The sequence below is a fragment of the Denticeps clupeoides genome, chromosome 20 (assembly GCF_900700375.1).
Source record: "Denticeps clupeoides chromosome 20, fDenClu1.1, whole genome shotgun sequence".
In the NCBI taxonomy this organism is placed as follows: domain Eukaryota; kingdom Metazoa; phylum Chordata; class Actinopteri; order Clupeiformes; family Denticipitidae; genus Denticeps; species Denticeps clupeoides.
Genome location: NC_041726.1, coordinates 17,462,540 through 17,490,499, shown reverse-complemented (window position 1 = coordinate 17,490,499; position 27,960 = coordinate 17,462,540). Strand labels below are relative to the sequence as shown.

Sequence of the window (27,960 nt, the reverse complement as noted above, 5' to 3'; positions counted from 1 at the left end):
AATTTCACCTATGTCTTTAAGTGAAGTGAAAGTGAAGTGATTGTCATTGTGAAACGCTGCAGCACAGCACTCAATGCAGACAACAAAATGTGTTAACCCATCACCCCTGTTCGGCAGTGGGCAGCCATGACCCTGGGGATGGTGCTTTGCTCAGTGGCACCACAGTGGCCCCTTGGCAGCTCGGGATTCAAACCAACAACCTTCTGATTACAGGTCTGCTTCCTTAACCGCTAGGGTACCACTGCCCGTTATGTTTAATGTTCATGTATTTGTGAAAGCAGGAAAACAGGGTCGTTTTAAATGGGATGACCACCAGTTTCTCCATAACATTTACTGCAGATCTGCTGCTCACCCTCCAGCTGTGCCCCTCCTCCATGGCAGCACTCTGAGCTTCCACTGGGTTGTCAATCACTCGGCCCGTCCGACCAGAAAAATCCATGGCAACAAGAGAATTCTCAGACACACTACGCTACACAGACACAAGCACACAGAGTAAACACTCAATGAAGACCAGCATTTGTCGCTATAGAGGTTTGGACAGTCTTACCACGGGAGCTGAGAAGGGTGCCAAAGGCGCTTTCCTCTGCTGGGGGATCTTAAAGTTTTGATAAAGCTGGATGCCGTACTGCAAAACAACCAATTGCAGTGTTCACACTACAAAACTAAAGGAAAAAGCAGCATTGTTCATTCCGGAAGCAGCATTTTATTAATATCTTCCAACCAACACATGGTTTAAAACCACTGGTGGCACACCAGCAGTACTGAACCACCAGTCAACATGTACCAGTTTAAAAATAATGCCAATTGAGTTCATGAGTATAACCTGAAAGAACACTTTCATGTCAATATATGTTTCTCAATGTCAATTATTCAAAGACATGTATTTTGGGATGAGTATAAGGGAGTGTATATAAAGTGGGACAAAAAAAGTATTTGTCAGACCCCAATTGTGCAAGTCGCCCCACATAAAAATATGAGAGGTCTGTAATTTTCATCAAAATGAAACAATCCAGGAAATTCAATTGTATGATTTTTAAACTAATTTATTTGTATAATAGGTCTTCACCAGGTTTGCACACACTGTAGCTAATATTTTGGTCCTTTCTTTCATATTTTGTAATGCTTTTATGTAGGAGCTGATGGGGTTCTGAAATCACACTTTAATGGAAACTATGGGTTGCAGGGAGTCTGCAAAAACAACAGCAAACAGAGAATATCTAACTTTATCAAAGACTTTATTAAGATTTGAAAATTCCATATTTCAACCACTAAAAGTTATTTTAGCTGTTATACGGATTATGCCTCAAACACTCACATAGTTAAGTGTATAGAAGTGTCAATTTTATACCTTGTTGAAGTGAATATAATTAGAAAAGCCTTTAAGCATATGTCGATCCTTTTTATTCAAATCAACGCATGGAGATTATATTCCTCAATATGCACAAAAATTCAGATAAAAAGACTTATGGTCACAGGCGCTTACAGTGCAGCTCCGCAATCTTCCCTCTACACTTACGGGGTTACGTGCACTTCAATTCAATTTAACTTTGTCCCTTGGAGTGTTTTGTTTAGTCCAGTGTGAACACAGAAATCAAAACCGCACAGAGACCCACAAAAAGGGTACAATTCAATGTAATTTTCAGACTTATGTTATGCGCCACAACAGGACATATCTGCTTTCAGTATATACTTTTGTTGTTCCTGAGGCAATACATTTGACTAATCAGCAGAGAGAAAGGTCTCACATTATTTGAAGCAACGCATTGTGGCTCACTTGGATTTTTCCCTGTGTGAAAGGGAACCAAACCAAGAGGAGAATTATACAAATGTTCAAAACTCTGACTGATTTGGACCAAAGCAAACAAACTATGGTGTGAAAGTACCCTTTGTCTTATGTGACCCCATGAAACTCTCCTAATCCTGCCTCTGAATAATCCAGATGGTCTCTGGCAAACTTTAGATAGGCCTGGATATGTGCAGTCTTAAGATGGGGGACCTTTTCGAGCAGTGCAGGATTTTAATTCAGCTTTACAAAAGGGATCGTATTTTTATGATTTCTAACTGATATGAACACTAGTAGTAGCCTAGTGGGTAACACACTCGCCTATGAACTAGGAGACCCAGGTTCAAGTCCCGCTTACTACCATTGTGTCCCTGAGCAAGACACTTAACCCTAAGGTGCTCCAGGGGGACTGTCCCTGTAAATACTGACTGTAAGTCGCTCTGGATAAGGGCGTCTGATAAATGCTGTAAATGTGCTTGTTAGAACTAATGATTTGAAGCCTGTGATATCTTGATAGCACCTCAATACTTTGTAATGTAACCTCGTAGGCAATGACAACTGTTTCCAATAGGTCTTCACCAGGTTTGCACACACTGTAGCTAGTATTTTGGACCCCCCCATACAAATCAGACTAAGAGGGAAAGGAAATGAGTGGGAGGAATGTGTTACATGTTGAGATGAGTCATCCTAAATCCACTTCTTTGAATGTGTGTCATCAGACCAGAGATTTTAATTTCTCATGTTTTGATAGTCCTTTTGCCATGTGCCTTTTACTAAGGAGTGGCTTCCGTCTGGCCACTCTACCATACAGGCATGATTGGTGGATTGCTGCAGAGATCCTTGTCCTTGCAGAAGATTGTCCGTCTCCGTTGTGCGGTGACAGAATAAGAGCAGCTCTTATTCCAGCAAGAATGAATGCCAAGTGTTTCTTCATCCAAGTTTGAGCAAACGTTTCATATTCCAAAACTTTTCAAGACGTGAAAATTTTTCTTTTCAAATTCCATGACTTTTCCAGGTTTTTAATGAGCGTTAGAACTCTGAGGATAAAAAAGCTTCTCAAAGCTTATTTTGCACCATTATACAAATAAATTCTTTAGAAATTCATGCAATGAATGAGACATTCAGTCTCTCACAGCTGACGTGTAATGAAAATTACAGACCTCTCTCATCTTTTGAAGTGAAACTACTTGCACAATCGGTGGCTGCCAAATACTTTGTTGCCCCACTGTATGTGTGTGTGTGTGTGTGTGTGTGTGTACCTTCAGCAGTCTGAAGGCAGTCATCCAGCAGGTCCTGCTCTGCTCATCTTCAGCACACAACATCCTCACCTCTTTTTGCTCACGTTGAACCTTGACAGGCTGTTCACAGATTATATCACCCAGTCAATGCGCAAATAAACTGGGCATATAGTCAGAAATGCACAGAAATAACAGAAATGCACACAAATTCCGTACTTTGATGCAGAATAGGTAGTCTGTGGGCGCGTTGTGCATTTTCCTGCCCGTGGTCACAGTAAACATACAGCTTTCCTCAAGGTCTGAAAGCAGCTGCAAGTGCCTTGGCTCCTAACAAACCAAACATAAAAGCCACACTGATGCTTAGTTAAAATGGAAGTCAAGTTTGCCTCTTTTTGTAAACTAAAAAATGAATCATTTTAGAACGATTCCAAATTGCTGACATGCAAACATACTTTTAAGAGGTTTTCGCTTTATGCTTACTTTTGATGTGGCTTTTGTAGAGTAGTACAGGCCAGAGCGACGGAGAAACATGCAGAGCTTCTTCCAAGACTTGCGGCCTGTCTCCTTCAGGTAAAGAAAGCCCTGAATCTCAGGACAACAGCTGGAGTTCAAGAAGTTCTAAAAAAAAAAAATAAAAAAAAAGGAAGACATGCGTGCACACACACATGAAGCAGGTAATGTGTATCCAATCAGGAAGGATGGAATGCTGAAACAGCTGAAACTGGCTACCTTCAAGAGCTGGGAAGGTGGAATTGTGCCATTGGACTCCTGACACAATGCCACCATCTGTTCTGGAAAGAAATTCTGCAAGAGACAGAGAAACAAGTGTTTACATATGTCACAGTCATGAAATTCACCCAAACAACAAACCACCATCCCACTGTGGACAGACCAAGTAAAGAATGGCACAAAATGCACAAGGTCATTTCAGAGTGCCAATCTAGTCAGAGTCAAGGCAACATGTCCCAGCAGGCACAGATTAATCTCATGGTCCAAGTCTACCAATAATCCATGGTCATAGAGAACATAGGGTCCTTGACAAAATTAATCAAGTCTCACAAAAGCAGTTTGTATTATTCTTTAGGATTCTCATGCGAACACACATTCCCACTCACAGCATGTCATTCCACTGCACCTGCAGACTGAACGTCTCATCTATGGAATAGTCTAAGAACATTAGAGCATGTATGTACAATGACCAGTTGCTTCTGTATGAGAAAATCAAGGTGTTCTGGTAGCAGCCTCATCTACATATTGATTCATCCTTGTAGACAATATATAACACCCATGAGCAAAACAAATAGACCAGGGGACTGGGGGCTGTGGCTCTGTCAGCTTTACACTGAAGCTTCTTGTGGCTTTGGAAAAGAAATAATAATTTGTGTATTTAGTTTTTATCCATTGTTTTATTTCCCTGAAGTTTGAAATTTGAAGATATTGTGATCTTGTAAAATTGAAACACAATTTTCATTGCGTTTCATTTTTTGTCGCTCAAATTATAAGTCACAAATGCCGTTTGTGTATCAGCATTTCTGCAGGTTTAAGGAAGCCAACATAAAGAATTTTAAAGACATTTTTAATATCCTGCATTGGGTCATTTGTCCAACTTTTTGTTTTTCTTGGCAGACACTGTGAGGGCCAGATGCACTTCTAAAATACAATATTAATTATTTTTTATCTTAAGAAATCTATTATTATTTAATATATTATTTTTCCTTCCAATTTTTTGGCCAATAAATCTTCAGCGGGCCGGATTAAAAAAATAAACGGAAATGACTGGGTCCGTGGGCCATACTTTGACCCCTCTTGGCCTAGCCGTTATAAGGTAAACAAGAGTTTACCCTCAATTTCGTGCAGGTAACTGTTGTGCTCAATCCATGGCGAAAATTTGTGAGGTTAAATGAGCAGCATTCCTGTTGCAAATGTCTGCATGTTCAGTAACAAGGACATAAAACTGATTATGTTCGAGAGACACAAAATGTAGGTCAAAATTGCAAAAAAGTTGTTGTGATTTGTGCAAAGTGCAAATAATCTGCACCGAATGCCTGAATATGTGTTATTTGTTGTGATCGCAGCATCGCAAATTCCTGGAGGGACTGACTAGCCTAGTTCTGTTCAACAGAGAATAAAAAAGTGAAAAGAATATATGCAGTGTTATCTTCATTTTACATGTCAAAAAGAATTTGGCCCACAGTGGTCCAAATGGTGAGTGTTAAAGGTTGCAGACCTCTGAAATAGACAAAATCACTTGTGCTTTATTATTCCTTGTGCTTTATGTATTTGATACTTCTTACTTACAATGCTGACTGCATGACTTGTCACATGAAAATGATCGATGACAATGACAATCAACTACACTCCTGTTATCTGATTGTGATGAGTAACTCATTGCGCACATATACACAGAGCAGGCAGAACACAGGGTTACAAATTTTACAGTCAATGAAAGTAAAAAGGCACACCATGTCATCCTCAAATTAGTGAGCACACACATGTAAATTCCATGCCTCACCAGGGGGTTTTTGAAGAACTCGTATTTGGCGTAGTTCTTCCTGAAGACAAACCTGCTCTCACTGGACATACAGGCCTGAACTTGGACTACCAGCTCATGATCCTCCAAAGAGCGCTCTGCAAAGAGGGAACATAAACAATCAGAACAATGCAAGAACCTGAAAAAAATGCAAAAAAAAGTATTTCACAAGCAATGATCACAAGTCTGATGCTGATATCAGAATTTCTCTGAGTGTAAAGGAATCACCTTCCACACCACACACACATTCAAACAGCACTAGTGACTGCATCCTGTCAGCTGCTCCAGTTAGACGGATAAACCATCGGATCAACCATCTCCCCCATTTCCCCCATCCTCCTACCTGTATATCTTCTCCTTCCTCACCAATCACCTGCATGTTCTCTCTCACCACATCCCTAAACCCTATGGTGGTAGTAGCCTAGTGGGTAAGACACTCGCCTGTGAACCAGAAGACCCGGGTTCAAATCCCACTTACTACCATTGTGTCCCTGAGCAAGAAACTTAAGTTGCTCCAGGGGGACTGTCCCTGTAAATACTGATTGTAAGTCGCTCTGGATAAGGGCGTCTGATAAATACTGTAAATGTAAATGTAAACCTCCTACTAGACCTTCCTCTATACCTCCTGCCTGGTAGCTCCATTCTCAGCATCAATCCTTCACATACTCAGTGTTTCTCCTCTGTAAAGGTTAAAAACTGCACAATCTCACCAACTGTCCATCTAACGTATCATTCTAATTCCTTTTCACCCACAACATAAATCTCAGCATCTGTCACCCCAAGCTCTGTATCCAGTCTTTTCATCATTCATGCCACCATCTCTAACCCATATTAACGCGCTGGTCTCACTGCTGGCTTGTAAACCTTCCACAAGTCCCCCCTGCAACTATTCTCCACCCATTCCACCCTGCCTTCATCTCTCTTCCACACTTCCCATTTCTCTAGACTATTGAACTTCAGTATCTGAACTCCTGCTGCTTCACAAGCACTACTCCCTGTAACCTGACCACAGAGCTGTCCTCTTATCCACACACATGGTACAGCGCCATGCTGCTAAACAGTTAAACCTTATATAACATGAACAACTTGTATTTAACAGCCACCCAGTGGCACAGTGGGTTTTGTGTGGGCGGAGGTTTACAGTGAAATTCTGTAAGTGAATGACTGTGTGTGTCTTTTGGGGGACGAGTAAAAGTCTAAACTGATTAACAGGACGTGACGCTTCACACACTATCAGTTGAGTCGTGTGACTGGGATTAGGGAGATGCTAACATTAGCACAGGTGTCATGGAGATGCTAATGCTGTAATCTCACCAAATTAGTTCAGCTCACGTGTCACAATTCACTTCAGCAAGACAATGACAAAACGCACCTGTACCTATCCAATCAAACACACACACATGCAAATCAACAGACCTGATAAAACAGTCTACACCAGGGGCAGCATGCTGAACGGCACAGAGCCACACAGTCCATGCAATACTCACCAAGACCGAGCAGGGGGTGATGCTCCACTAACGACCAGCAATTATCATCCACACAGTGGCTCCTGAGGACCAGGAGCTGGCAGACATCTCTGGCCGTCATGTCAGCAGGAACCTCAACCACTTTACCAGTGCCGTCCTCACCAAACACCTTGATGATCTACACACACAGTGCTTAATTTAATTAAATCATCAGCAATAGTGCAGAATAAATAAAATGATTATAGAATATTTCCCAATCGCATTCATGCTTCACAGTCATCATTTTTACTCTTAGGATTAGACTGACTACTCTGATTTAATGTGAGCTGGTGTACATGCTGTATAAATACTGATTATGATGAGAGCATGATTAAACTGTGGACTGTCCAGCAGAGGGCAACATTCCATCCTCCACCAGGCAACACACATGAGCTGCTGTATCCCAGTAGGCACAGACATACAGACACCCGTCAGACCATTCACCTGCTTCCAAAGCAGCAGCACAGCACACATTTAGACAAATATTATTAATCAACACACTGAGTGTAACTTGGAGGAACACGGAGGGTTAATGTCACCACACGGTCAGTCCCAGCAGTACGAAACCAATATTAATCATGTGCCAACTACCAGAATCCTGACCTGGTCCAAATGAAAATGTAGTCGTGCACGTTTGTGCTTAATTTGAACAACTTCTATATCAGTGTCATGTCCACTTTAATTTTTAAACCTCTATGGTGCATGAGCATTCTTCAGATATCATCATTTATGACAATACAACAATGAAACACACACACACAGCTTCATTTCTTATAGTGACTTGTAGACAAAGAACAGCAGTAAAATGTGGACTAAGAATCAAGATCATTTCACACACACAACAAAACACACAAAGAATGCTACTTTACAGGATGAAATAAACTACTGTACCTCCACCGTGTGAAACACACAGCAGTCTGTAGAGCATGAAGGCATTTTGCCTCAGAGTCCCCAACTCGCACACATTCATACAGAGGGAGAGAGAAGGGAAAGAGCCCGAGCGGGAGGAGGAAGAGGAGGAGCATGGAAAAAGAGCACAGAGGAGAGAGTGAAAGGCCCCTCCTCCTACTCCTGCACATATGGATTTAAGTCTATGTGCTCTGCACACTGTTATTCTCCAGTCAGTGGATTAGTCAGCAACACACGCCCTACCTGTTTGTGTGTGTGTGTGTGTGTGTGTGTGTGTGTGTGCGCGCGCACTTATAGGATCCTCACGCAGCCTGCAGCCCATAGTCCAGAGAGGGAGCGTGAGCAGGAAACTTGACACGGCTTTGTGTAAGGTTGGGGTGGGCTGGTTGCAGCTTAAGGTCTCCAGCCTATGCGTCCAACATTCTGCTACCTTCACCAGATGGTCCCACTAATGTCTGGACCCTTGTCAAAGCTGGTCACCGTGTTGAGTGTTTGGTGGTGCGGGCATTGCTCTGTGCAGGAGGAAAGTGGGTCACAGCTGGGCAGCGGCGGGGAGACACAGGGCCTGATTCCAACTACAGTGGCGATGGCCTACAGTGGCTTCTATGCTCATATCTATGCTCATAAGTGATCCATGAGGGCAAAGATCAGAGATCCAAAAACAACTGGGGGGAGCGAACATTGACATTTGTTTTCTGTGCAAGTCCTGTAACATAAATCGTGTGTGTGTGTGTGTGTGTGTGTGTGTGTGTGTGTGTGTGTGTGTGTGGGGGGGGGGGGGGGGGGGGGTGGAAACTATGTGAGAGTAAAGTTAAAAGATACATGTAATCTCTCACTATCCTAAGCAAGTGTGTACACTCTCAACCATATGCTTATTCTTTTATTGGCAAAAGTGTGTGCGTGTGTCTGCTTCTCATCACCACTTTAAATCGAAACAGCTGTGTGATATTTATAGAGCAAATCTGCCCAAAGACAGAAGAGTCATTGTAAATGAACTCAGTCTGAGTGTGTGTTGCACTCCTATATAAGGCACAGTCCTGGACAGTACTGAGGTTTACAGTACTGCATGTTTACTCTAAACTTACGTACTTTCAGCCACTTACTGTTCCACACCTACAGGTTACACTACCTGGCTTGGAATGTGTGGAAAGCATGTCTCGTCACATTATTCTTTCATATAAACAAGTGCACATTACTTTATCTTCATAATTTCAAACAATCAGCATCAACGAGCAGCACAAACATGCCTGTGGCCAATGCTGAGCAGCCATTGATCTCATATCATATTACAATTTTACTTGAGTCTGGATCTGTGTGTACCCCACCCTCTCTGAAACTGTCTCACCCAATCAAGTCCATTATACAAATATCTGCTGCGAAATATCAGTGGTAAAGGATACAATTTACCGATTGGTGATGCTGAGCATAGTTTCAAATACTTCTAAGTTAGTGATTTTCTGAACTGTCAGCTGTGGATGTTGCCCATTCCAATTTTTTAAAAATATAAACCTAGAAAAAAATTCTTACACTAGGGATGCTTCCTGCTTGCAAAATGTGGTTTTAACTTTCCCTTTGACTAAGGGGAAACATAGGCATCTCTGGCTCATAGTGGTGTGTTATGTTTATAGTGTATTGAGAGGTCAGTAAGTGAAGGACTGGAGTCAGGTGGAGGATGGTGTGACATGGTGCAGGTTGTCTGTGCTCAACCGGTCCTAATCTCATCAAGAAGATGAGTTAGACTCCCACCATGAGTATTTTCCCACAGGTATAAATAAAAACCTGCATGTAGTTATGAGGAAAGAATTATGAGGTGCAATGGTTAACGCAAGAACAGGTTTGTGGTTTGTTACAGATGTGTGACAGTGAAAGTGAAGTGATTGTCATTGTGAAACATGGCAAAGCACACATACACACAATAAAATGTGTCCTCTGCTTCTAATCCATCACCCTTGGTGAGCAGAGGGCAGCCATGAAAGGCACCCAGGGAGCTGTGTGAGGGGACAGAACATGCTCAGTGGCAACTCTGTGGCACCTTGGCGGTTCAGGATTCAAACATACAACCTTCTGATTACAGGTCTGTTTCATTACCCGCTGCTCTGATGGAAAATGGCATCAGAAATAATCAAGAGTTTTTCCACTATGAAAACAGGAAATTCAAGAGTCAGGCTCCATCCCATTCACACTACTGCCTTCCTGCCCAGTTCAGTCATGCCTACTGTCCTCGAATTTACTGAATATTGTCTAATAAATAAATCCTCACGATATTTCTGACCATGTGTCTGTGTTTGTGCAGATCTGCTTTGTCAGATGAGTAATCATGTGATTTTTTTTAGTTCCCCATCTTCTTATAAAAATGTAGAAAGAAGAAGCCAGACCACATATAGACTGAATTATGAGAAACCAGAGGTATTCCTGGTAAACACATATTTGTCTGGGGCCAGACACAAAGAAGAAATAATGACAACAATAATATGGACATTTCCAATATTAAAAGTATTCTTTTAGTAGTAACCTTGCACAGAGGCCAGTTCCACACTAAAAAGCATGATTAGGGGAGTTCTTAAGGATCAGTAGCTTTCCCGGTTGTATCCAAATCATTACTCTAGAATAAACCACTCATTATCAGAATGACAGACAATTATTTTAAAAATTGTCTTGATCTGTTAGATGAGCAATGGATATATGTGTGTGTGTGTTATATCACTTACATGTGTGTTGGAAGCCTGGTTTGGCTGAAGTGTAGTCAGCACAGGTGAACCGGAAGGACTGCACAGTTCAGGGAAAGGGTTGGGAATGGCTGGTAGCGATGCGGGTCTGACCTGCTGCTCCTCTTCCTGCAGCCGCCTGTAGGCCCACAGGGACAAAACCTGCAGTGTCACTATGCACACACACAGAACCACTGGAGGAGAACAGAGAACACACATGCATACAGACTTCAAAATGTACTCATATTCACTTGCTACCTTTACAAAGGCAACACTGACCAAATCATCAGTCTCAATTACTGTACCTCTCAGTGGTTTCATGTTGATTGTTGAATATTTACAGCAGTCACAATTCATTCTTAAAACTAAAGCATAAAACTATAACAGACAAGTCTGGAAAAGAGTTTCATAAAGATGAGAAGATGATTAAAGACACCCCCTGCATTACACAAGAATGCATACACTGACAGTAAAAACTAAAAAATACTGTGAACCATGTGCCTGTTAAAATATTTTAAAATTAAGTAGTGGTGCTGTGAGATCCAAATGTAATATCTTGTATGACTTCCATGAGCATGAAGGACTGCATCCATGCGGTTTGGCAAGGATTCAAACAATTTAAGTAATCAGGAAAAGCAAAAAAAGCAGCCTTACATGCCTCCCAGAGTTCATCAATATTCTATGGTTTTGTCTTCCATGCTTCCTCTTTCATCCTACCCCACACATGCTCAGTGATGTTTATGTCCGGTGACCAGGTTGGCCAATCCTGGAGCATCTTGATCTTCTTCGCCTTGAGGAACTTTGATGTGGAGATGGAAGTATGTGATGGAGCACCGCCCTGCCGCAGAATTTGGCCTCTTTTATGTTTTGGAATATAAAAGGTAGCTAAGATTTCTTGGTATTTCAGGTATTGATGTTGTCTTCCACCCTGCAGATCTCTCGCACACCACTATACTGGATGTAACCCCAGACCATGATTTTTCGCCACAAAACTTCACTGTTTACTGGGTGACTCTCAGATCCATGCGGTCTCCAGTAGGTCTCTTGCAATATTTGCGGAAACTGTGGTGTAATTCAACAGAAGATTAATCTGAAAAATCCACCTTCTGCCACTGTTCCAGCGTCCATCCTTTTAGCAGGCTGTGGGCCTTGGAGCTCTGCTGTAGTGGAAAATGGGCTGGCCTTGGATTTTCGAGCCAACGAACAGTCCTCTCGACCAGTTGTCTTGCGGGGCCCGCCTGACCTGGTCTTGTCAAAAATGTCTCCAGTCTCTTCAGATATTTTTTTATCCTCTGAACTTGACGCTGAGACACATTGAAGGTGTCTGCCACATCAGCAGTGGATCTGGTCTTCAGCCTCTTGATAATCAACAATGAATCTTAGGCATTTTATTTGTTGGATGGGTAGTGCCATCCCATCTGTGCTGTCCAGAATCATCTGAAGCTTGGTGCAGAATTACAGCTACTTTTAGCCAGTCCAACAATGAGATTTCCCCAGCAATGTAGCTTTAAGTTCTAATGAGAAGGAGTGTGGTGCTTGTGCGGTTTGGGACTCGAACAGCTGTAGCCCCCACCCATCATGATGATAATGAAAGGCCAATATGAAATATTTACTAGTTTAGGTGTTTTTCTTTGTGTGCATGTGAGCTGTCTGAACATCCCCAATGGTCACATTCCATTTATCCACCCATACCTGACTGCATGTACATGTATGGGCTGGGAGCGACGAATCCCAAGAGAGCAGGGACGAAGAGGAGCTGGAACTTGTCCTCTGTGACCATGGAGACCAGGTAGGAGGGCATGGCCATTATGCAGCAGCGGTGAGGAGTCAGTGTGCGAGTAGAGGGTTTCAAATGAGGAGTTCATATCATTCACCAGCGCCTCTAGATCTACATCATCATCTGCAGACAGACAGAGAGAAAGACAGAGTTATTCTGAGTGTCCAACAGAGCAGCCCCATTTCAGCTCATCCAATCGTATAATTCCTTGTCCAACACAAGCAAAAAAGCTTCAGCATCAAATGAATCAAGGGTGGTTGTAGCCTAGGAGGTAAGACACTCGCCAATAAACCAGAAGACCGAAAAGTCCAGGTCCCTGACACTGGACTTAACCCTGACACTTAACCCTGAGTCTCTCCAGGGGGACTGTCCATGTAACTACTGATTGTAAGTCGCTCTGGATAAGGGCGTCTGATAAATGCTGTGAATGTAAGAAATCTTCTCTGCATCTGTCCTAGGTTTTGGGATGATTTCACTAGGAAAGCTGATGATCAAGCAGATCAAGAGTCTCTTTTGCAGAATTAAATTAAATCTTAAGATTGATCCCCTGGCAATGTGGGTGAAAGGTCCTGTGTAAAATCCACTTGTTTGTCTGTAACAGAACAGTGCACCAGCAGAGGGCAGAAGCTCCAAGGTCAAGATAGAGGGTTCCCACATTTACAGTAACCCCAACATCTCTTTTCAGGCGGTGTTGGGATCTGAGTAAATATCTCAATGTGAAAAGTTGTATCTAATCCTTAACCTGCTCCTAATATTCAGGAATATTACAATATTTTTCAGGAATATTCTAGTAAGAAGTGCATGCTTATGTTTCCTAAAAAATATCCACTATATGACAACACACTCACAGCTGAAGCTGTGTTTATATACACATTTGTGTGCACACTTATTTTGTGTGGAGCTTTCACTCCCCACATAAACACACACACAAATATACACATACATCCATCACTTTCTCTGAAGTTTACTCTAATGCTATCCCAGCCACACAACATTCCTCACATTCCACAGCTCTCTGTGTGTGTAAGTGTGTACAAAAATCTTGATACAGCTGAAGGCACTTCAACACAAAGTCACACGTATGCACTGAAGAGATCAATCCCATTAAAAACTTGCTCTGCATCGGATTATCAAACTTTAATGAGGCTGCCTAAGGTTGACTAAGCATGCATGGAACACACACCCAGCCTTTCAATGACCACCAAGACAGACTCAGTGGAGTGTGTGTGTGTGTGTGTGTGTGTGTGTGTGTGTGCGCGCACCTGTGCAGGGGACTGGGGGTCACAAAGAGGTCTCTGTGTCTCAAGGTTACTGTATCTTAACATGGGACCAGTCACTGACTGTGAGTACTTGGTTAGCAATTGGTCAAAGGGGGTTCAGCACGGTCTCTAGGTCCCAGTCACTGGTCCTCAACTGACCAGCAGTCCTCACTGGGTTCCTGCAAATGGTGGCTCTGTGAGGGGTTCAGGGGTTAAGGGGTCTGTACTGGCTGGGCCTGCTCCAACACATTGCATGAAATTAATTAGCCATTCACTCATTTATTCAAGATGAGCCCAATGTAGGAATCCATGAATCCCTGTGGAGGTTTTATGAACACGGATTGCAGGAGACCAATAGGGTTAGGGTTAGACCAATAGCAACTCTGCTTGCACAGATAAGCCCTGGTTCTGTGAACTATTCTCCAGTTTATAGCAGGGAGTGAGAGGAGGAGTCAGATGACAACATGAGAAAAAGTGTGAGCAGCAGTGGTGGTAGTGGAGGCGGTGGTGGGGAAGGCTGCGGTGGCAATGGCAGCAGATCAGTGGGGGAGGACTGCATACTACGCATTGCTGTTGATCAAGAGGACACATGGGAAGAGCTGCATTCCTGGAGTTCCATCTAGAATGTTCTGTCCCGAGATGGGATGCTTCCAGCTCATTATATAACAGGCTGTGTTTCTGCGCAGCTTAGAACTGGGCTGTGGTACTGATTATTTCAGCACCACCCCAATCTGCACATCCAATCCAAATTGTTTTGTGGTTTTAATTGTTGACAGTTTCTGACAATATTTTACAAAACAAAGGAGCTGATGTAATATTGGACATGACCATATGTTAACAATGTTTATTTATTGTGTGACAGATTTATAAACCTGAACATGCTGAAGACCCTCTACAAATGGTAGTAGCCTATTGGGTAACACACTCGCCCATGAACCAGAAGACCCAGGCTCAAATCCCACTAGCTACCATTGTGTCCCTGAGCAAGACACTTAATCCTAAATTGCTTCAGGGGGACTGTCCCTGTCACTACTATTTATAAGTCGCTCTGGATGATGCCGTAAATGCTGCTCTTTTGTGGGGGTGGTCTTGCTGTTCCCAGTTACCTGTTGTCCAGTCTTTCACACACATACACACACACACACTATGACTAAATTACACCTTGCAATGTAAACGTTAAAAGTGACTCACTGTATAGGCAAGAAATCGGTACAAGGGGCCTTACAAGGGGCAGTGGTGACCTTGTGGGTAAGGAAATTGACCCGTAATCAGAAGTTTCCTGAACAGTCAAGGTGCACTGACCAAAGCAACGTTCCCACACATTTCTCCCCCAGGCACCTTTCATGGCCACACACTGCTCACCATGATTGATGGTTAAATTCAGAGGACATATTTAATTGTGTGCACCATGTGGTGTGCTGCAGTGTTTCACAATGACAATCACTTCACAAAATTGAATTTGTTACAAGGTTGGTTGATTTGGTTTTCCTTTCAACAAATAGCAGGTCGGTAAGTAGTGTGATGAGTTTCCACTGAGAGCTCGTGAAATACTAAACATGCAAAGTCACCTGCAGGAACACCACCGGGTCAAAGACATCGAATAACAAACGTGAACATTTGGCTCATATACACAGTTATCACATTTAGTATGATTTACACAATACCCGCAAAATGGGTATAAAATGTATACAATAAAAAATGAACACATTGAGCAATATATCTGGCATTCTAGTTGTTGTTACATAGACAATATAGATGATGGTGCCTTATAGATGATGGTGGGGGGTTGCCTGCTGCAAAGCCTGTTGAAAATTTCCGTAAACTGGCAGATGCAAAAGTGGAACTTGAGTATTGTGTGCTAATTGACATTGAAAACGATACTAAATTTTAGTACATGTGTGCTTCCTTTTCCGCTAGGACTGCTAAAGAGCTAAAGATAGTGGTAGGAGAATAATCCCACTTCATTCCAGACCAGACTGGCCAATTAAAAAATAACATGATGTTGGTCTTATTACACACAGAATGTCAACCATAATTAGGGTTGCACAATTAATCAAATTTTAATCACGATCACATTAAGATTATTGTTGCAATATCTACATTTAAATAACCAACCACCAGGGTGCAAATGACCGCATAGACTGAGAGGCAACCTCAAATGGTGACAGAGTGAGACGTGTGCGGCTGCGAGCACACCTGCAAGAAAGTGTCCCTCATTTGGGGTTTTATATATTTTTTACGTTGAGGTCAAACGTGTAGCACTTTTATTTTACAAAAGGAAGAATGTGTAATATTCTGAAATAGTTCTTTGCATGAAATGCACATTATTTACATTGTGATTAATAATCGTGATTGCAATATTGATCAGGATTATCATTTTGGCCCTAATCGTGCAGCCCTACCCATAATGTAATTCTAGTTTAGACCAGCAAAGTGCTTTGAGGCCCCAGGCTGGTTATTTAGGGAGATCAGAATCTGATTGCTAAAGGGACTCCAGTGCTGTAGGATGGCCTGTCTCTCTCCAGCAGCCCGAGCAGAGATTTACAGCACAGTGTCTCTTTCTGGGAAATCCTGGAGTCAGATGAGGATGTGGAGTTGAAAAGTTGAATTCAAGGCTCACACACAGAAACTCCCTCAGAGGGAAACTGAATCACAATGAGTGTGAGTGTGTGCCTGGGCCCTTATTGTAGGTGAAAGTCTACCTTGGTGATTAGGAGATGTCCGATTGGGTGACTGCTGGAAGCCAGAGCCCATAAGATTGGGAGATCTGTGAGAGGTGGAACGATCCACTTTTTCCTGCAAAAAGACCAGAAAAGCAGAGTCATGGTTGGGACACAATATGCTCATACACACACTCACTCCTAAACAGTACAGGTCAAAAAAGGAGAACACCCTCTCTCACCTCTAAGAACGGTGTGTGTATGTGTGTGTGCTTGTGTGTGTTTGGGTGTATTAGAAATCTCAGTGCCTCACACACAGCCAACACAAATATGACACAGACGGCAACATTCACAATAACACACACACACAGCTCCACAAACCAAGACTGCAGAGTTGTGTGTGTACGTGTTGCAACACTGCCAGTGCAATTAGTGCTGCCTCTTCTCACAGCTGTAGATTTATCCAGCAGGTTTTATAGATGTTTTTACTGCACGCTGCTGGAAAGGACTGGAGAAAGGGAAAGACAGAGGGAGAGATTGTGTGTGAGTGTTGTGCGAGAGCAAGTGGGAGGGAGGTGGAGAAGGAGTGTGTGTGTAAGAGAGAATCAAAATTTCTGGCACTGCTGGGTTCCTGGAAACTCCACTTCCATGTTCTTGTATTTCCTAGAAATCAGGAAATTGAAAATGTGGTTGTGTTTCTCCCCCTATGTCTTTTCATATCTCTGCAAGACACAAAGATCTGTAGCCACAGGCCATATTTCCACTGGTATAAGTAGGGAATAATCCCTTTTGCAAAGACAATATAATCACCAATATGTTAAATGGACACAAACACAGTCAAGCACAGATTTATTCATTTAACCTTTCAGATATCCTCATAAAATTGATACAAGTCACAGTCTCTAATATAAAAGTATTCAAAATACATCCAACAGACCACCATCAGCCTACAAAACAGACATCAGACACTTTACACCTAGATATTCCTGTGTGTGTGTGTGTGTGTGTGTGTGTGTGTGTAGCTCCAGGGCAGTTATGTAAATCTTAAGCCAAACCAGATCCTACCTGCCACTCAAGCAAGCTGCTTCCTAGAAGGTCAGGTCCTATGACACAAATCATGTGAGAGACACAAAGCATGTGACCATTCCCATCTAGAGATGTAAACTATCCCAGGTAATGTGATGAACATTTCAGACAAGCTGAAGCAACATGCTTAAATTGTGAATCCAGACCAATTTTTTTTCTCAGGTCATTCATAAAACAGTTGTTGACCTAGTCTACTCACAGAGGCTTCACACTGTTTCAGTCTCTTATTGACTGGATAGAATGATTAACAAAGGTGTATTTACAATAAACATGGCTGTGAATTATCAAGGCAAAGTGTTAAGACAATTAAGATAAAATTCAGTTCTGGCTGAATTATTAATGAAATGTGATCCACCGAGATCATAACACAGCACTTCGCATTTCGACTCTGTTGTTACATTTTCAGTGAACTTAAGAATATCTCTATATATTGCCATGTTTGTATGCTGTATTATGACACAAACGTATCACGGCCTGTGTATCGGGATAGTATTGTTATAAAATTCATAGTAAACACTAGGGGTGTTGAAATTAATTGTATAATCGATGCAGTGCAGTACATAATTGATTTAATAATAATGACATTGCTTGGTGATTTTCTGGTGGCGGTATAAAAGTCTGAGTTTCGCGCGGCACCCAGCAGCCTTGTTCAAATTCACAGGAATTTGTTGAACTTTGAACTTTGTCCACGCATGCTGTGACGTATTTTCCCATGATCCAATAGAATCCAAGCGGACGAGTGTTGTTTCTGCCACTTCAAATTCGGAATTTGAGAAATAAGCTGGGGAACGGCTGACCTTTCTCTGAGTATCCAGAGATCTACAACACAACGAAAAACACGAATATTATCGTGCTTGCGCGTTCAGTCTGAAGGCAGCTTCAGATTTAGTCCAATGAGCATTTTGTCCAAACCAGCGTCCACACAGGTGTACAAGACCTTAACTCTTGTATTTGAAAACATGTGACCATGTACAAAATTTATGGCATGCATCATGATGCGTCGTTACCGAGGCACTGATAATTGTAATCGAATCGTGACACCAGTAAAGGCTCAAATCTCTAGTAAACACGACAGCTACAAATATTGCAAAACCTGCATTCTTTCTTTGAATTTATAAAATTTCTAGTTTCTAGTAAACTTTCTCTTTCCAATTATATTAAATAGTCGCTGTTTCACCTAATAGAAATGGTTGGCCTTCAATAATTTGTGCCCTGTTAGGAAAATTATTACAGGGCATTAGAACCATAATACCTGACACCTTGTTTACTCTATATCTACATTATATCTTAATTAAGGCTGCAACTATCATATATTTTTGGAATAGAGTATTCTGTCGATTTTTTCATCGAGTAATCAGATAACTCCAACTTTTGCGTTTTTAAACAACTCAATAGTGTGTTATGCAACATGAAAATCCAGTTGTATCCAGATGAGGTAGGTAGGTACAATGTTTGTCTTTGTGCAATGTTATGTGCTAGCTAGCTAGCTAGCTAGCTAGCTAGCTAGCTAGATAGCTAGATAGATAGCTAGATAGATAGATAGATAGATAGATAGATAGATAGATAGATAGATAGATAGATAGAGAGAGCGAGAATTTGTGAATTACTTTCTAAGAAGCGCTACTGTTAGTTAGCGATCGTAAAAATACGATACCTTGTAGAAGCTCCGAGTCAGCTTGGAGATTCTTTCGGTTCAGGTGATGTAGCATTAACTAAGTACTATTATGGTAAGCCAGGTCCGTTTTACAGTGTATGCACTTCACTACGTTGTCCACGCAGTGTAAAATGGTCCCACACTTCAGACATTTTATGCCTTTTATGCACAGCGGTATCTTCATTTTCCGCCAATAAAACGCACCTACTTAAATCTTTGAAACGTGCGGCAGTTAAAACAGTCCGTGTAGAACAATGATTCTGCACTGCGTAGCTCCGTGGGAGCGATACGATAATAGATGGACTTTGGTGGTACCATTGTTTTGGTTTCGAATAATCGTTTCAGCCCTAATCTTAATCAAACCTCACATCTAGAGCACTAATTTTATGAGGCTATAAAAGACATAGCATAGACATAGCATAGACTTCACTGATGTAAAATCTAGTGTGTTTAATATTTACCAATTTAAAGAGAAGCACTTACTAGTTATTATTTCTGTTAACAAGAATGTTTTATCACATTGCAGCTGTGCTACAGTGAATCACAATGCCTAGAAAACTTAACAAGAAAACTGTTTGTGCTGTTGTAACAGACAACACTTCTCATTTCTACGTCCTGGTCCGGTACAGCACATAGCGTCGATGCTAATGCTGTTCGACTATGCCAGTCGTAAATAACTAAAGATAACTTGATGCTTGAATTCGCTAAAACAATGTTGGATCAAGTAATCTGCTCTGCCCCCTTACCCCAGTTTCAGCATAGCAACGAGACCTGTAGCAGGCTCCTCAATATAAATTGCTGGTTGTCAGAGTGGAGTCCAAAAATATAATGGGTTTTATTAATAACTGTCCCACATTTTGCCCCGCACATCACAATTCATGCAAACTTCGTACTGAGATGTTTGACCCGGGTGTGGCCAGGGGGACTTAACAGCACCACCTAACACATTACCCCTTCTGGTGCACACACGTGTATCAATCCAAAGTTAATATTCATGTGTATTTTTTTGCTATGTTGAACAGTTTCTTTTGTCAGTAAGTCATTCCAAATCCATCATTCAAACAGCCATGAACACAAAATGTTACTTAACAGACGAGCAGAGTCTCCTGGACATGGCACGCCTTCAAGTCGGTGGCAGGCAGTCAGATGTTGCTCGTGAACTTGGTGTGTCTCAAAGTGTCATCAGCAGACTTGAATGAAGACACAGAACTACTGGCAGAGTTCATGACAGACCCAGGAGTGGAGCCCCATTGAGTGACAGACCACAATGATGACCAGTACCTAAGGATGCACTCAGACATCATTATGCAACTGCCACACAGCTGCAGGCCCGTTTACGAGATGCGTTTCCAGGCAAACCATTAGCAACAGACTCCACTGAAACCAAGGCACCACCATGAGCAGTGGTCTACCATCCTGTCCACTGATGAGAATCATGTCAGGGTTACTGGAGAAGGCGAGGTGAGCAATATGCTGAGGTCAACACGGTCCCCAGGGTTTGGTTTGGTGGAGGAGGTACAACAGTCTGGGCAGGCAACACCAGTCAGAGCAAAACAGATCTGGTTATCGTACATGGCTCAGTCACTGCACATTCTTACCTTAGACAAATCATCGAACCCATCATCATCCCCCGATTCTGCCAGCACACCCAAAACATTATGTCCATGGATGATAATGCTCCAATACATCATGGCAGAATTGTCACAGCTTGACTTCAGGAAGCTTGAGTGCCATCAATGTCCCCTGACCTGAACCCCTGAAGAGTGGAACGCATTGCCTCAGAACAACATTGTGAGGCTAGTGAGGAACATGAGATGTCGCTGTCATTGCGGCAAATGGAGGAAACACCTGCTACTGACATTGTCAATTTTTGTTATTTGGGGTTATCCCTGTTTGGAGATAATAAATATTAAACAAATTAAAATAGTGTTTACCCTCATACATTATTAGTAATGTCATTTAATTCAATATTACTTATTTCAATCAGAGAAAATATGAAAAGCACTCATGTAATTAACAATATCACAAACTTAGTGTGTGTATGTATATATGTATGTATGTATGTATGTATGTATGTATGTGTGTGTGTGTGTGTGTGTGTGTATAATATATACAGACAGTAAGCAAGAGACTGGAGCCTTGGTGACCCCCTGAGGTGTTGGGGAGGCAGGCAGAAGAAAGGCAAGCACAGCAACACCATTGTAGGTAGCTGAATGGGAAGAGCTTGGTCAGACATTGTCCAAAGGGGCAGCAGCAGAGTATAGAGTTCAGACAGTTAAAAAAAAATCTGCGAGTGCCAGTCAATGCGTGGCACAGTTTTCTAGACTCCTGATAAGAAAAAAATGTGGCATTGTAGCTCTCTGGACACTCCGAAACTGAGAGGCTTTGTGTGTGTTTCGAAAGGTGAATAACGAACACAACTCAAATTGACCGCGGAGTGGCACAAGGGGGCCGAGTTGCATGCTTTGCTGTGCTGGCGCCACACAAGCCATAGAAAATAGAATAAAGAATGCCTTAGAATAGAAGAGTTTAGTGTAGTAGACGTTTGACAGTGAGAATAATGATATTGTACAATATACAGATAAATTCAATTCTAAATATTTTTTAATATTACACAGCTGGAGGATAGAACAAAGTGAAACAGACAAAAATTAAACAGACAGCACTAAACCTGTGAAATGAATAATAAATGTGCAAAGTAAGTTAGTGCAAACATGGAACATTGCATTAATAGATAATATTACATATAGATAATATTACTCAATATAACAGAGGTAGTGTGTGTGTGTGTGTGTGTGTGTGTGTGTGTGTGTCAGTCCAGAGTGGAACATCTCTGAGTGTTCAGGTGTCTGATGGCCTGTTGGATGAAGCTGTTGCATAGTCTGGCAGTGAGGGCCCAAATGCTTTAAAACCTTTTTCCAGATGGCAGGAGGGTGAAGAGTGCATGTGAGGGGTGTGTAGAGTCCCTCACAATGCTGGTGGCTTTCTGAATGCAGTGTGTGTTGTAAAAATGCCCCTACAATGCCTGGGCATTCTCCTGATGAGATGGCGGATGGTCTCCTGATGGATTTCCTCCCAGACCTGGACTAAAGCATCCGACAACTCTTGTGGTGCAACGTGGCGTTGGTGGATGACATGTCTGTTTTGCCAATCTTGATATTCTCTCTTTATGTACTGCATTGTCTCCTGGTAGCGCCTCCATGTTCTGGACACTATGTTCACAGACATAGCACCGTTTGCATTGATGTGCCATCCTGGATGAGCTAAACTACCTGAGCTACTTGTGTGGGTTGTACTCTCATGCTACCACTAGAATGAAAGCACCGCCAGCATTCAACAGCGATCAAAACATCAGCCAGAAATCATAGGAACTGAGAAGTGGTCTGTGGTCACCACCTACAGAACACTCCTTAATTGGGGAAGTCTTGCTAATTACCTATAATTTCCACCAGTTGTCTATTCCATTTGCAAAACAGCATGTGAAACTGATTGTCAGTGTTGCTTCCTAAATGGACAGTTTGATTTCACAGAAGTGTGATTAACTTGGAATTGTGTTTGTATGAAAAGTGTATGAACAAGCATAGTGTGATTTAAGTTATGACAGTATTTGTGATGTAAACAGCTGAGTATCTAAAATTGTATATAAATCATTCACATCATAAAAATATCTGGTATTTCACTGGCCTTTAGGTGTGACAGGAGGTTCAATTTCAGGAGGCTCCATTTCCAGCAATTGCAGGCTCACAATTCCCAACACTCCCAGAGAGTTCAAGGACTGTGACTAAACAGATTTATTGAAGACTGATCAATGAATATTTCATAAACCCACATTCTGAATTGCCACACAAGGGTTAACAACACTTTCTCTAGCCTGTGTGTGTGTGTGTGTGTGTGTGTGTGTGTGTGTGTGTGTGTGTGTGTGTGTGTGTGTGTGTGTGTGTGTTTGCACTCATCTGTGGGTTTGGGCACACTTCCAGCTGCTCTAAATGTGGACCCTGTGTGTGTGTGTGTGTGTGTGTGTGTGTAGGTGCACTCAAGCCTTCTTCCCAAACCTCCCAGAATCCTCCAGCGGAGTTATACAACCATACAGAACAAGGTCAGTGTTCACCAATGCCAATTCACACACACAAAAGCAATGACACATTCAATCAGCACACAAACACCACCACCACCAACAACAAGAACAAAACTGATCAAAACCAACGGTGGGGAGGGCAGCAATATGGTATCATGGCAGGTAAGATGGGCTAAAACTTCTATCTTTTGTTTGGGTAAAGCTAGGTAATGAAGTGAAAGTTAAGTGATTGTAAAACATAGCATACATAGGGGTGGGGTCAGGGTAGACTGGCCTTAAACAAATTACTGATCACCACAACTCAGCACAATATTATAGTTAATTTTTAGAAAAAGTTTAAAAACCAATAAAATCCAGTAACACAGCCTCAAACCTCCTTGCACTGAACACTTCACACAGATTACTCACTAATACCTAATTACTCACTAATACTAATAAGGATGATTCAGAGTTGTCAATTCACCTACTGTACAGGCCTTTGGATGTCGGGATGAACCTGGAAAAACCTGCACTAACACGAGGAGAGCGTATAAACTCCACCCAGACATGGTCCAAGTTGGTCACTCAAGTATGGTCATTTTCAATTCTAAAATACATCAATACTCAAATACATCTTCCAGAATGAATTCTGCTATTATATAACCCAACTCATCTATACTGCATTTGAAACAAAATGTTAAAATAAACTGATACATAACTGGTTAATAAATTGTTCCACATAATAATGAAATGTAACTGAAAAAGAAAACTGGTCTGAAAGTGTGCATAGTGTAAATGTGTGGCTGCATTGTTATTCTGATAATATCTATGTAAGGAGCCCTGCCACTGCTCCGGATATAAATAGCCGTATTTCACATTTCAACATGTCAGCTGAGCGGCACCATAGCAACACCATAGAGACATGGGGGTATGCGGACATTCCACAACCCCCTAGGAGGTCGCTATGGTCACCCTACTGTAGACATCCAATCAGCAGGCCGCACTCAAGGTGTTTGTCTGAACTGCCGCCTCATTCTCTTGTGGGAAGCTGCTGCCACACTTTTTATTGGGTACAATTTTGGCACATAAAGCATATTTGACAGGTCAGTTCCATTTCTAATGTATATCAAAAACAAATGTAAAAGTTAACAAAATGAAAATGTAATCTAAAACAATAAATCCAAAATGAGAAGAATGAACGAGAATATGTTGGATATATGGATTCACTCATGCTCCAACTACCATAAATTCTGTCATAATAAGCAGCTACTTTTTTTTTTTACTCACACATAATTCTTCAGATCAGCCATTTTGCGCTTCGTGCACAGGCCCTCATCATGGAAAAGAAACGAAGGAATGCATATGTTGCGACTTTCAAGTTAAAAGTGATCTGGCTGGCTGGCTGTTGAAGGAAATAGAGCTGTGGAACATAAGCTCGGGTGCACAGGAGGACGATGGCGATAGTGATCAATGACTTTTACTTTACCTGTATGTTCATAGAGAAAGTATATGACAAAGTAATGGCATACCTTCAGGCTGTTCAACTCCGGTACTGAAGAAGACAACTTTAGTACTATAGTACTGTTTTCTGAAAAAAGCATTTGCAGTATGTATGTAGTTGTGGATATTACCAGCATTTATTTTAAAAAAAGGTTTTAAAATATTATTTATGTACAATAAATTTTTTTTTCTATATATGTGTGCACTCTATTGTCCAGAATTTATGGTACTCCACCTCTTCTGCTGGATCCAGAGCTGATTCTCACTTCTTTTCATGTGGGGGGTTGGGAATGTTCCTACCTGGTAATTTGGATGGTGGAGGAAGTAATCTGGACACCCTGCTAACGCCATACTGTCTGCCTTGTGTGGTCATCCACTGGCCCTGGGCTTCAGCTGACAGACCTGCAGGAGGAGCAAAAAGCAGAGCTGAAACATGGCAGTGAAGCTGAAGAACACAGAGAGATGGAAAAGGTATCCTGGTCAAAATTCACTCACCCAGGAGTGACCCCAGCACAGATACAGTCAGAAATGCTGAGTCTGCATTCAAGTCTGCGTTCACAGATGCTTATGTCAACAACTGTATCTGACCAAAATATGTCAAATATGCAACTGCACACAGCACCACACTGCACGCTCCACATAGAACTAGAACGGCCAATTCAGCATCAAATGTTTATTCATTTTCAAAATGTATCAAACCAGGCTACTCTAAAATGACTATTTTAGGCTATTAACTAATTCTGGGAACTGCATGCATGCTATTTTTGGTTCTCTGTATGACTAAAAGGTTGCATGCATATTTTGGTAAGTTCTTACTGGTAACAATGATATCCAGGAAGAAACCAGCTACAACACATGCAGAGCATGTTGAGGCCATGCCGCCCTGCGGCCACAGAATTGCAGTCTTTCTGCCCACTTGTATAATAAACTCAGGCTTGAGTTTTTAAAATGCTGAACATAATTGTACTCAACTGTGAAAAGACAACATATTGGTCCAGACAAATGCTTGCATTGGTTGCACTTCAAGATGACAAACCTATAATTTTGCTAATTCAGAAACACTACCTGCAGAGTCATTATAGCCTAATGCTGTCCAAACCCCAAGCTTCTTGGGGTAAGAAAACAGTTGTTCGCAATATTTAGTGTTTAATGATTTGTATATGTTGACTAAGTTGATAAGTAAGTTTAAAGTATAGTTAGCATAGTGCTGCTAACATTAACATTAATCACATCATTGGCTTCTACATGTATTTTTTCACACATGCAATCTTTGCAAACCCCTCGGTTCTGTAACTACAATATTCAAATGTTGTGCCATATTTTAGATCATTTTCTTCTTGTAGGGCCATTAAGTTGAAGTATCACTGGAAAGTGCACTACCACTTCAGAGTCCGCTATGTTGTCCTGATGGTTTGTTTCGATATCATGCAATTAAATAAGCAGTTTTAAAAGTATTATTCATTTATACTGACTTTTCTAAAGATGACTCTGGATAAGACACAGTTCACTAACATACCCAGCACAGCAAAACAATAGCCACGACAGGCAGTGTCTGGTCAGTGTGTTGCTCAGTGGCACCTCAGGGGCAAATGGGCAAATTGGGATTCAAACCAGCAACCTTCCCATTACTTGGCTGCTTCCTTAACCGCTAGGCCACCACTGCCTGATGATTGGTCATGAGCCATGATTTGAATCATGACCAAGAGTTTGCTGGCATGACTGGCTTGTGCTAGTTTTCTTCTTGTCTCTGTTATTGATATGAGTTATTGACTGTAAGGGGGTGCAGAACCGAGTGGTCCGGATTCTGCACTGTCCCTAACGACAATACTGATGAGCTGCAGTGGCCAGTAATGAGAATTATCCACAATTCCACATTTAATAGCGGATTCCCTTTTATTTGTCGGATTTCGCGATTCTGTCATATCATAGGGCCCTAAATATACAGAGGTGTCAGAACAGAACCAGTTTCCTATGGGGTGGGGCTGGGAAGACAGATTCTCTGGTCTGTAACATGAATAATGTTATTTGTCAAATACAAAATTTTGTGACGTAAAAGATGATCAGATAAAATCTTATGCATTAATTCACCCTTTACCATTATTACAGCTGTAAGGGGCACAAAAGTCAAACATTTGTATCAGAGAAACATGATTGAACGAGCTTGGAACCCCATCCATATATGATGCCAGTATTGATGCACATCACATTGAGGTGTGCTGCTCAGTCTATGCTTTCGTTCGCCCCCCTGGTAGTTGGTTATTTAAATGTAAATATCGCCAACGATCGTCTTAATGTATATAGTGCAGCCCTACAACAATGGTCCAAGTTCAGAATAAATTATTTATTCTAAACTTAGAATTCTCTCTGTCCACCAACAGCTGTGTAAAAATGTTAATAGTTATCTTTTTTATTCCCTTCATTGATCTGTGCACATGTTTTTGTTCATCTGAGTTGGCTTTCAAAACAACTCAACATTGGCCCACTTCAAAAAAATACTGATCTCAAAACCCTAAATCATCTTATTACATTTACATTTATGGCATTTATCAGATGCCCTTATACAGAGCGACTTACAATCAGTAGTTACAGGGACAGTCCCCCTGGAGCAACTTAGGGTTAAGTGTCCTGCTCAGGGACACAATGGTAGTAAGCAGGATTTGAACCATCTCCCTAATTCTGCACAAAGGCTGAATTTCAGATAAAGACTTCAGATACAATATTGATACAAAGACCTATATAAAAGCAATGACATGGGACCTTTAATTATAGTGATATAACTCCAAGCAAACACAAGCGATATATAGAAGTGTATATTTTTCACAAATCACTGAAAGTGCTGAAATAAAAATTTTACGGCTGCAACTATCAAATTTTTTTGGAGTATTTTGTCGTTTGTTTGTTTTTTCATCGATTAATCGAGTAATCTGATAACTCATACTTTTGCATATTGATCATGTTATTCCTCACAATAATTTTTTTTTTTTATTCAAACTCAATACTTTTATTAGATCAAAGCTTAAAACCTTTGGGTTACTGGCTCCAGAACTAAGCCCATTTAATCAATCTTTTGGTGAAACATTCATGATGTACATGAAAAAAACAATGAAACATAGGTTATAATATTTTTGTCCTTAGTTTTATTTTAATAAAAAAGGGAAAAGGGGTGTACCCCTGCTATAGCCCATCTGAGAATAAAGAGAAAACAAGTATAAAAAGGTACAAAATAGTAAAAAAGAAAATATAAAGAAACAATTCAAGTATTACTAATAATACAGTTCAGTTTCCAGTTGTATCCAGATG

General features: G+C 41.4%; 1 protein-coding gene across 5 annotated transcripts in view; it reads right to left on the bottom strand.

The window, feature by feature from the left end:
* grb10a (growth factor receptor-bound protein 10a) overlaps positions 1–27,960 on the bottom strand; it is a 40,832-nt gene that overhangs the window by 6,833 nt on the left and 6,039 nt on the right. Inside the window, exons 2-13 of one of the 5 annotated variants that reach the window (XM_028963241.1) lie at positions 24,961–25,062; positions 16,409–16,502; positions 12,363–12,570; positions 10,674–10,809; positions 7,039–7,195; positions 5,534–5,649; positions 3,751–3,825; positions 3,502–3,639; positions 3,238–3,348; positions 3,043–3,141; positions 548–625; positions 353–469 (exon numbers count right to left, since the gene is read on the bottom strand). In XM_028963241.1, coding sequence (XP_028819074.1) covers positions 353–469; positions 548–625; positions 3,043–3,141; positions 3,238–3,348; positions 3,502–3,639; positions 3,751–3,825; positions 5,534–5,649; positions 7,039–7,195; positions 10,674–10,809; positions 12,363–12,570; positions 16,409–16,502; positions 24,961–25,011 — 1,380 coding nt within the window. In that variant the 5' untranslated portion in view covers positions 25,012–25,062. Of the gene's footprint in view, positions 1–352; positions 470–547; positions 626–3,042; positions 3,142–3,237; positions 3,349–3,501; positions 3,640–3,750; positions 3,826–5,533; positions 5,650–7,038; positions 7,196–7,947; positions 8,030–10,673; positions 10,810–12,362; positions 12,571–16,408; positions 16,503–17,431; positions 18,926–22,790; positions 24,408–24,447; positions 24,664–24,960; positions 25,063–27,960 lie in introns of those variants that run through there. The other 4 variants (XM_028963242.1, XM_028963243.1, XM_028963240.1 and 1 more) reach the window with 4 other exon arrangements.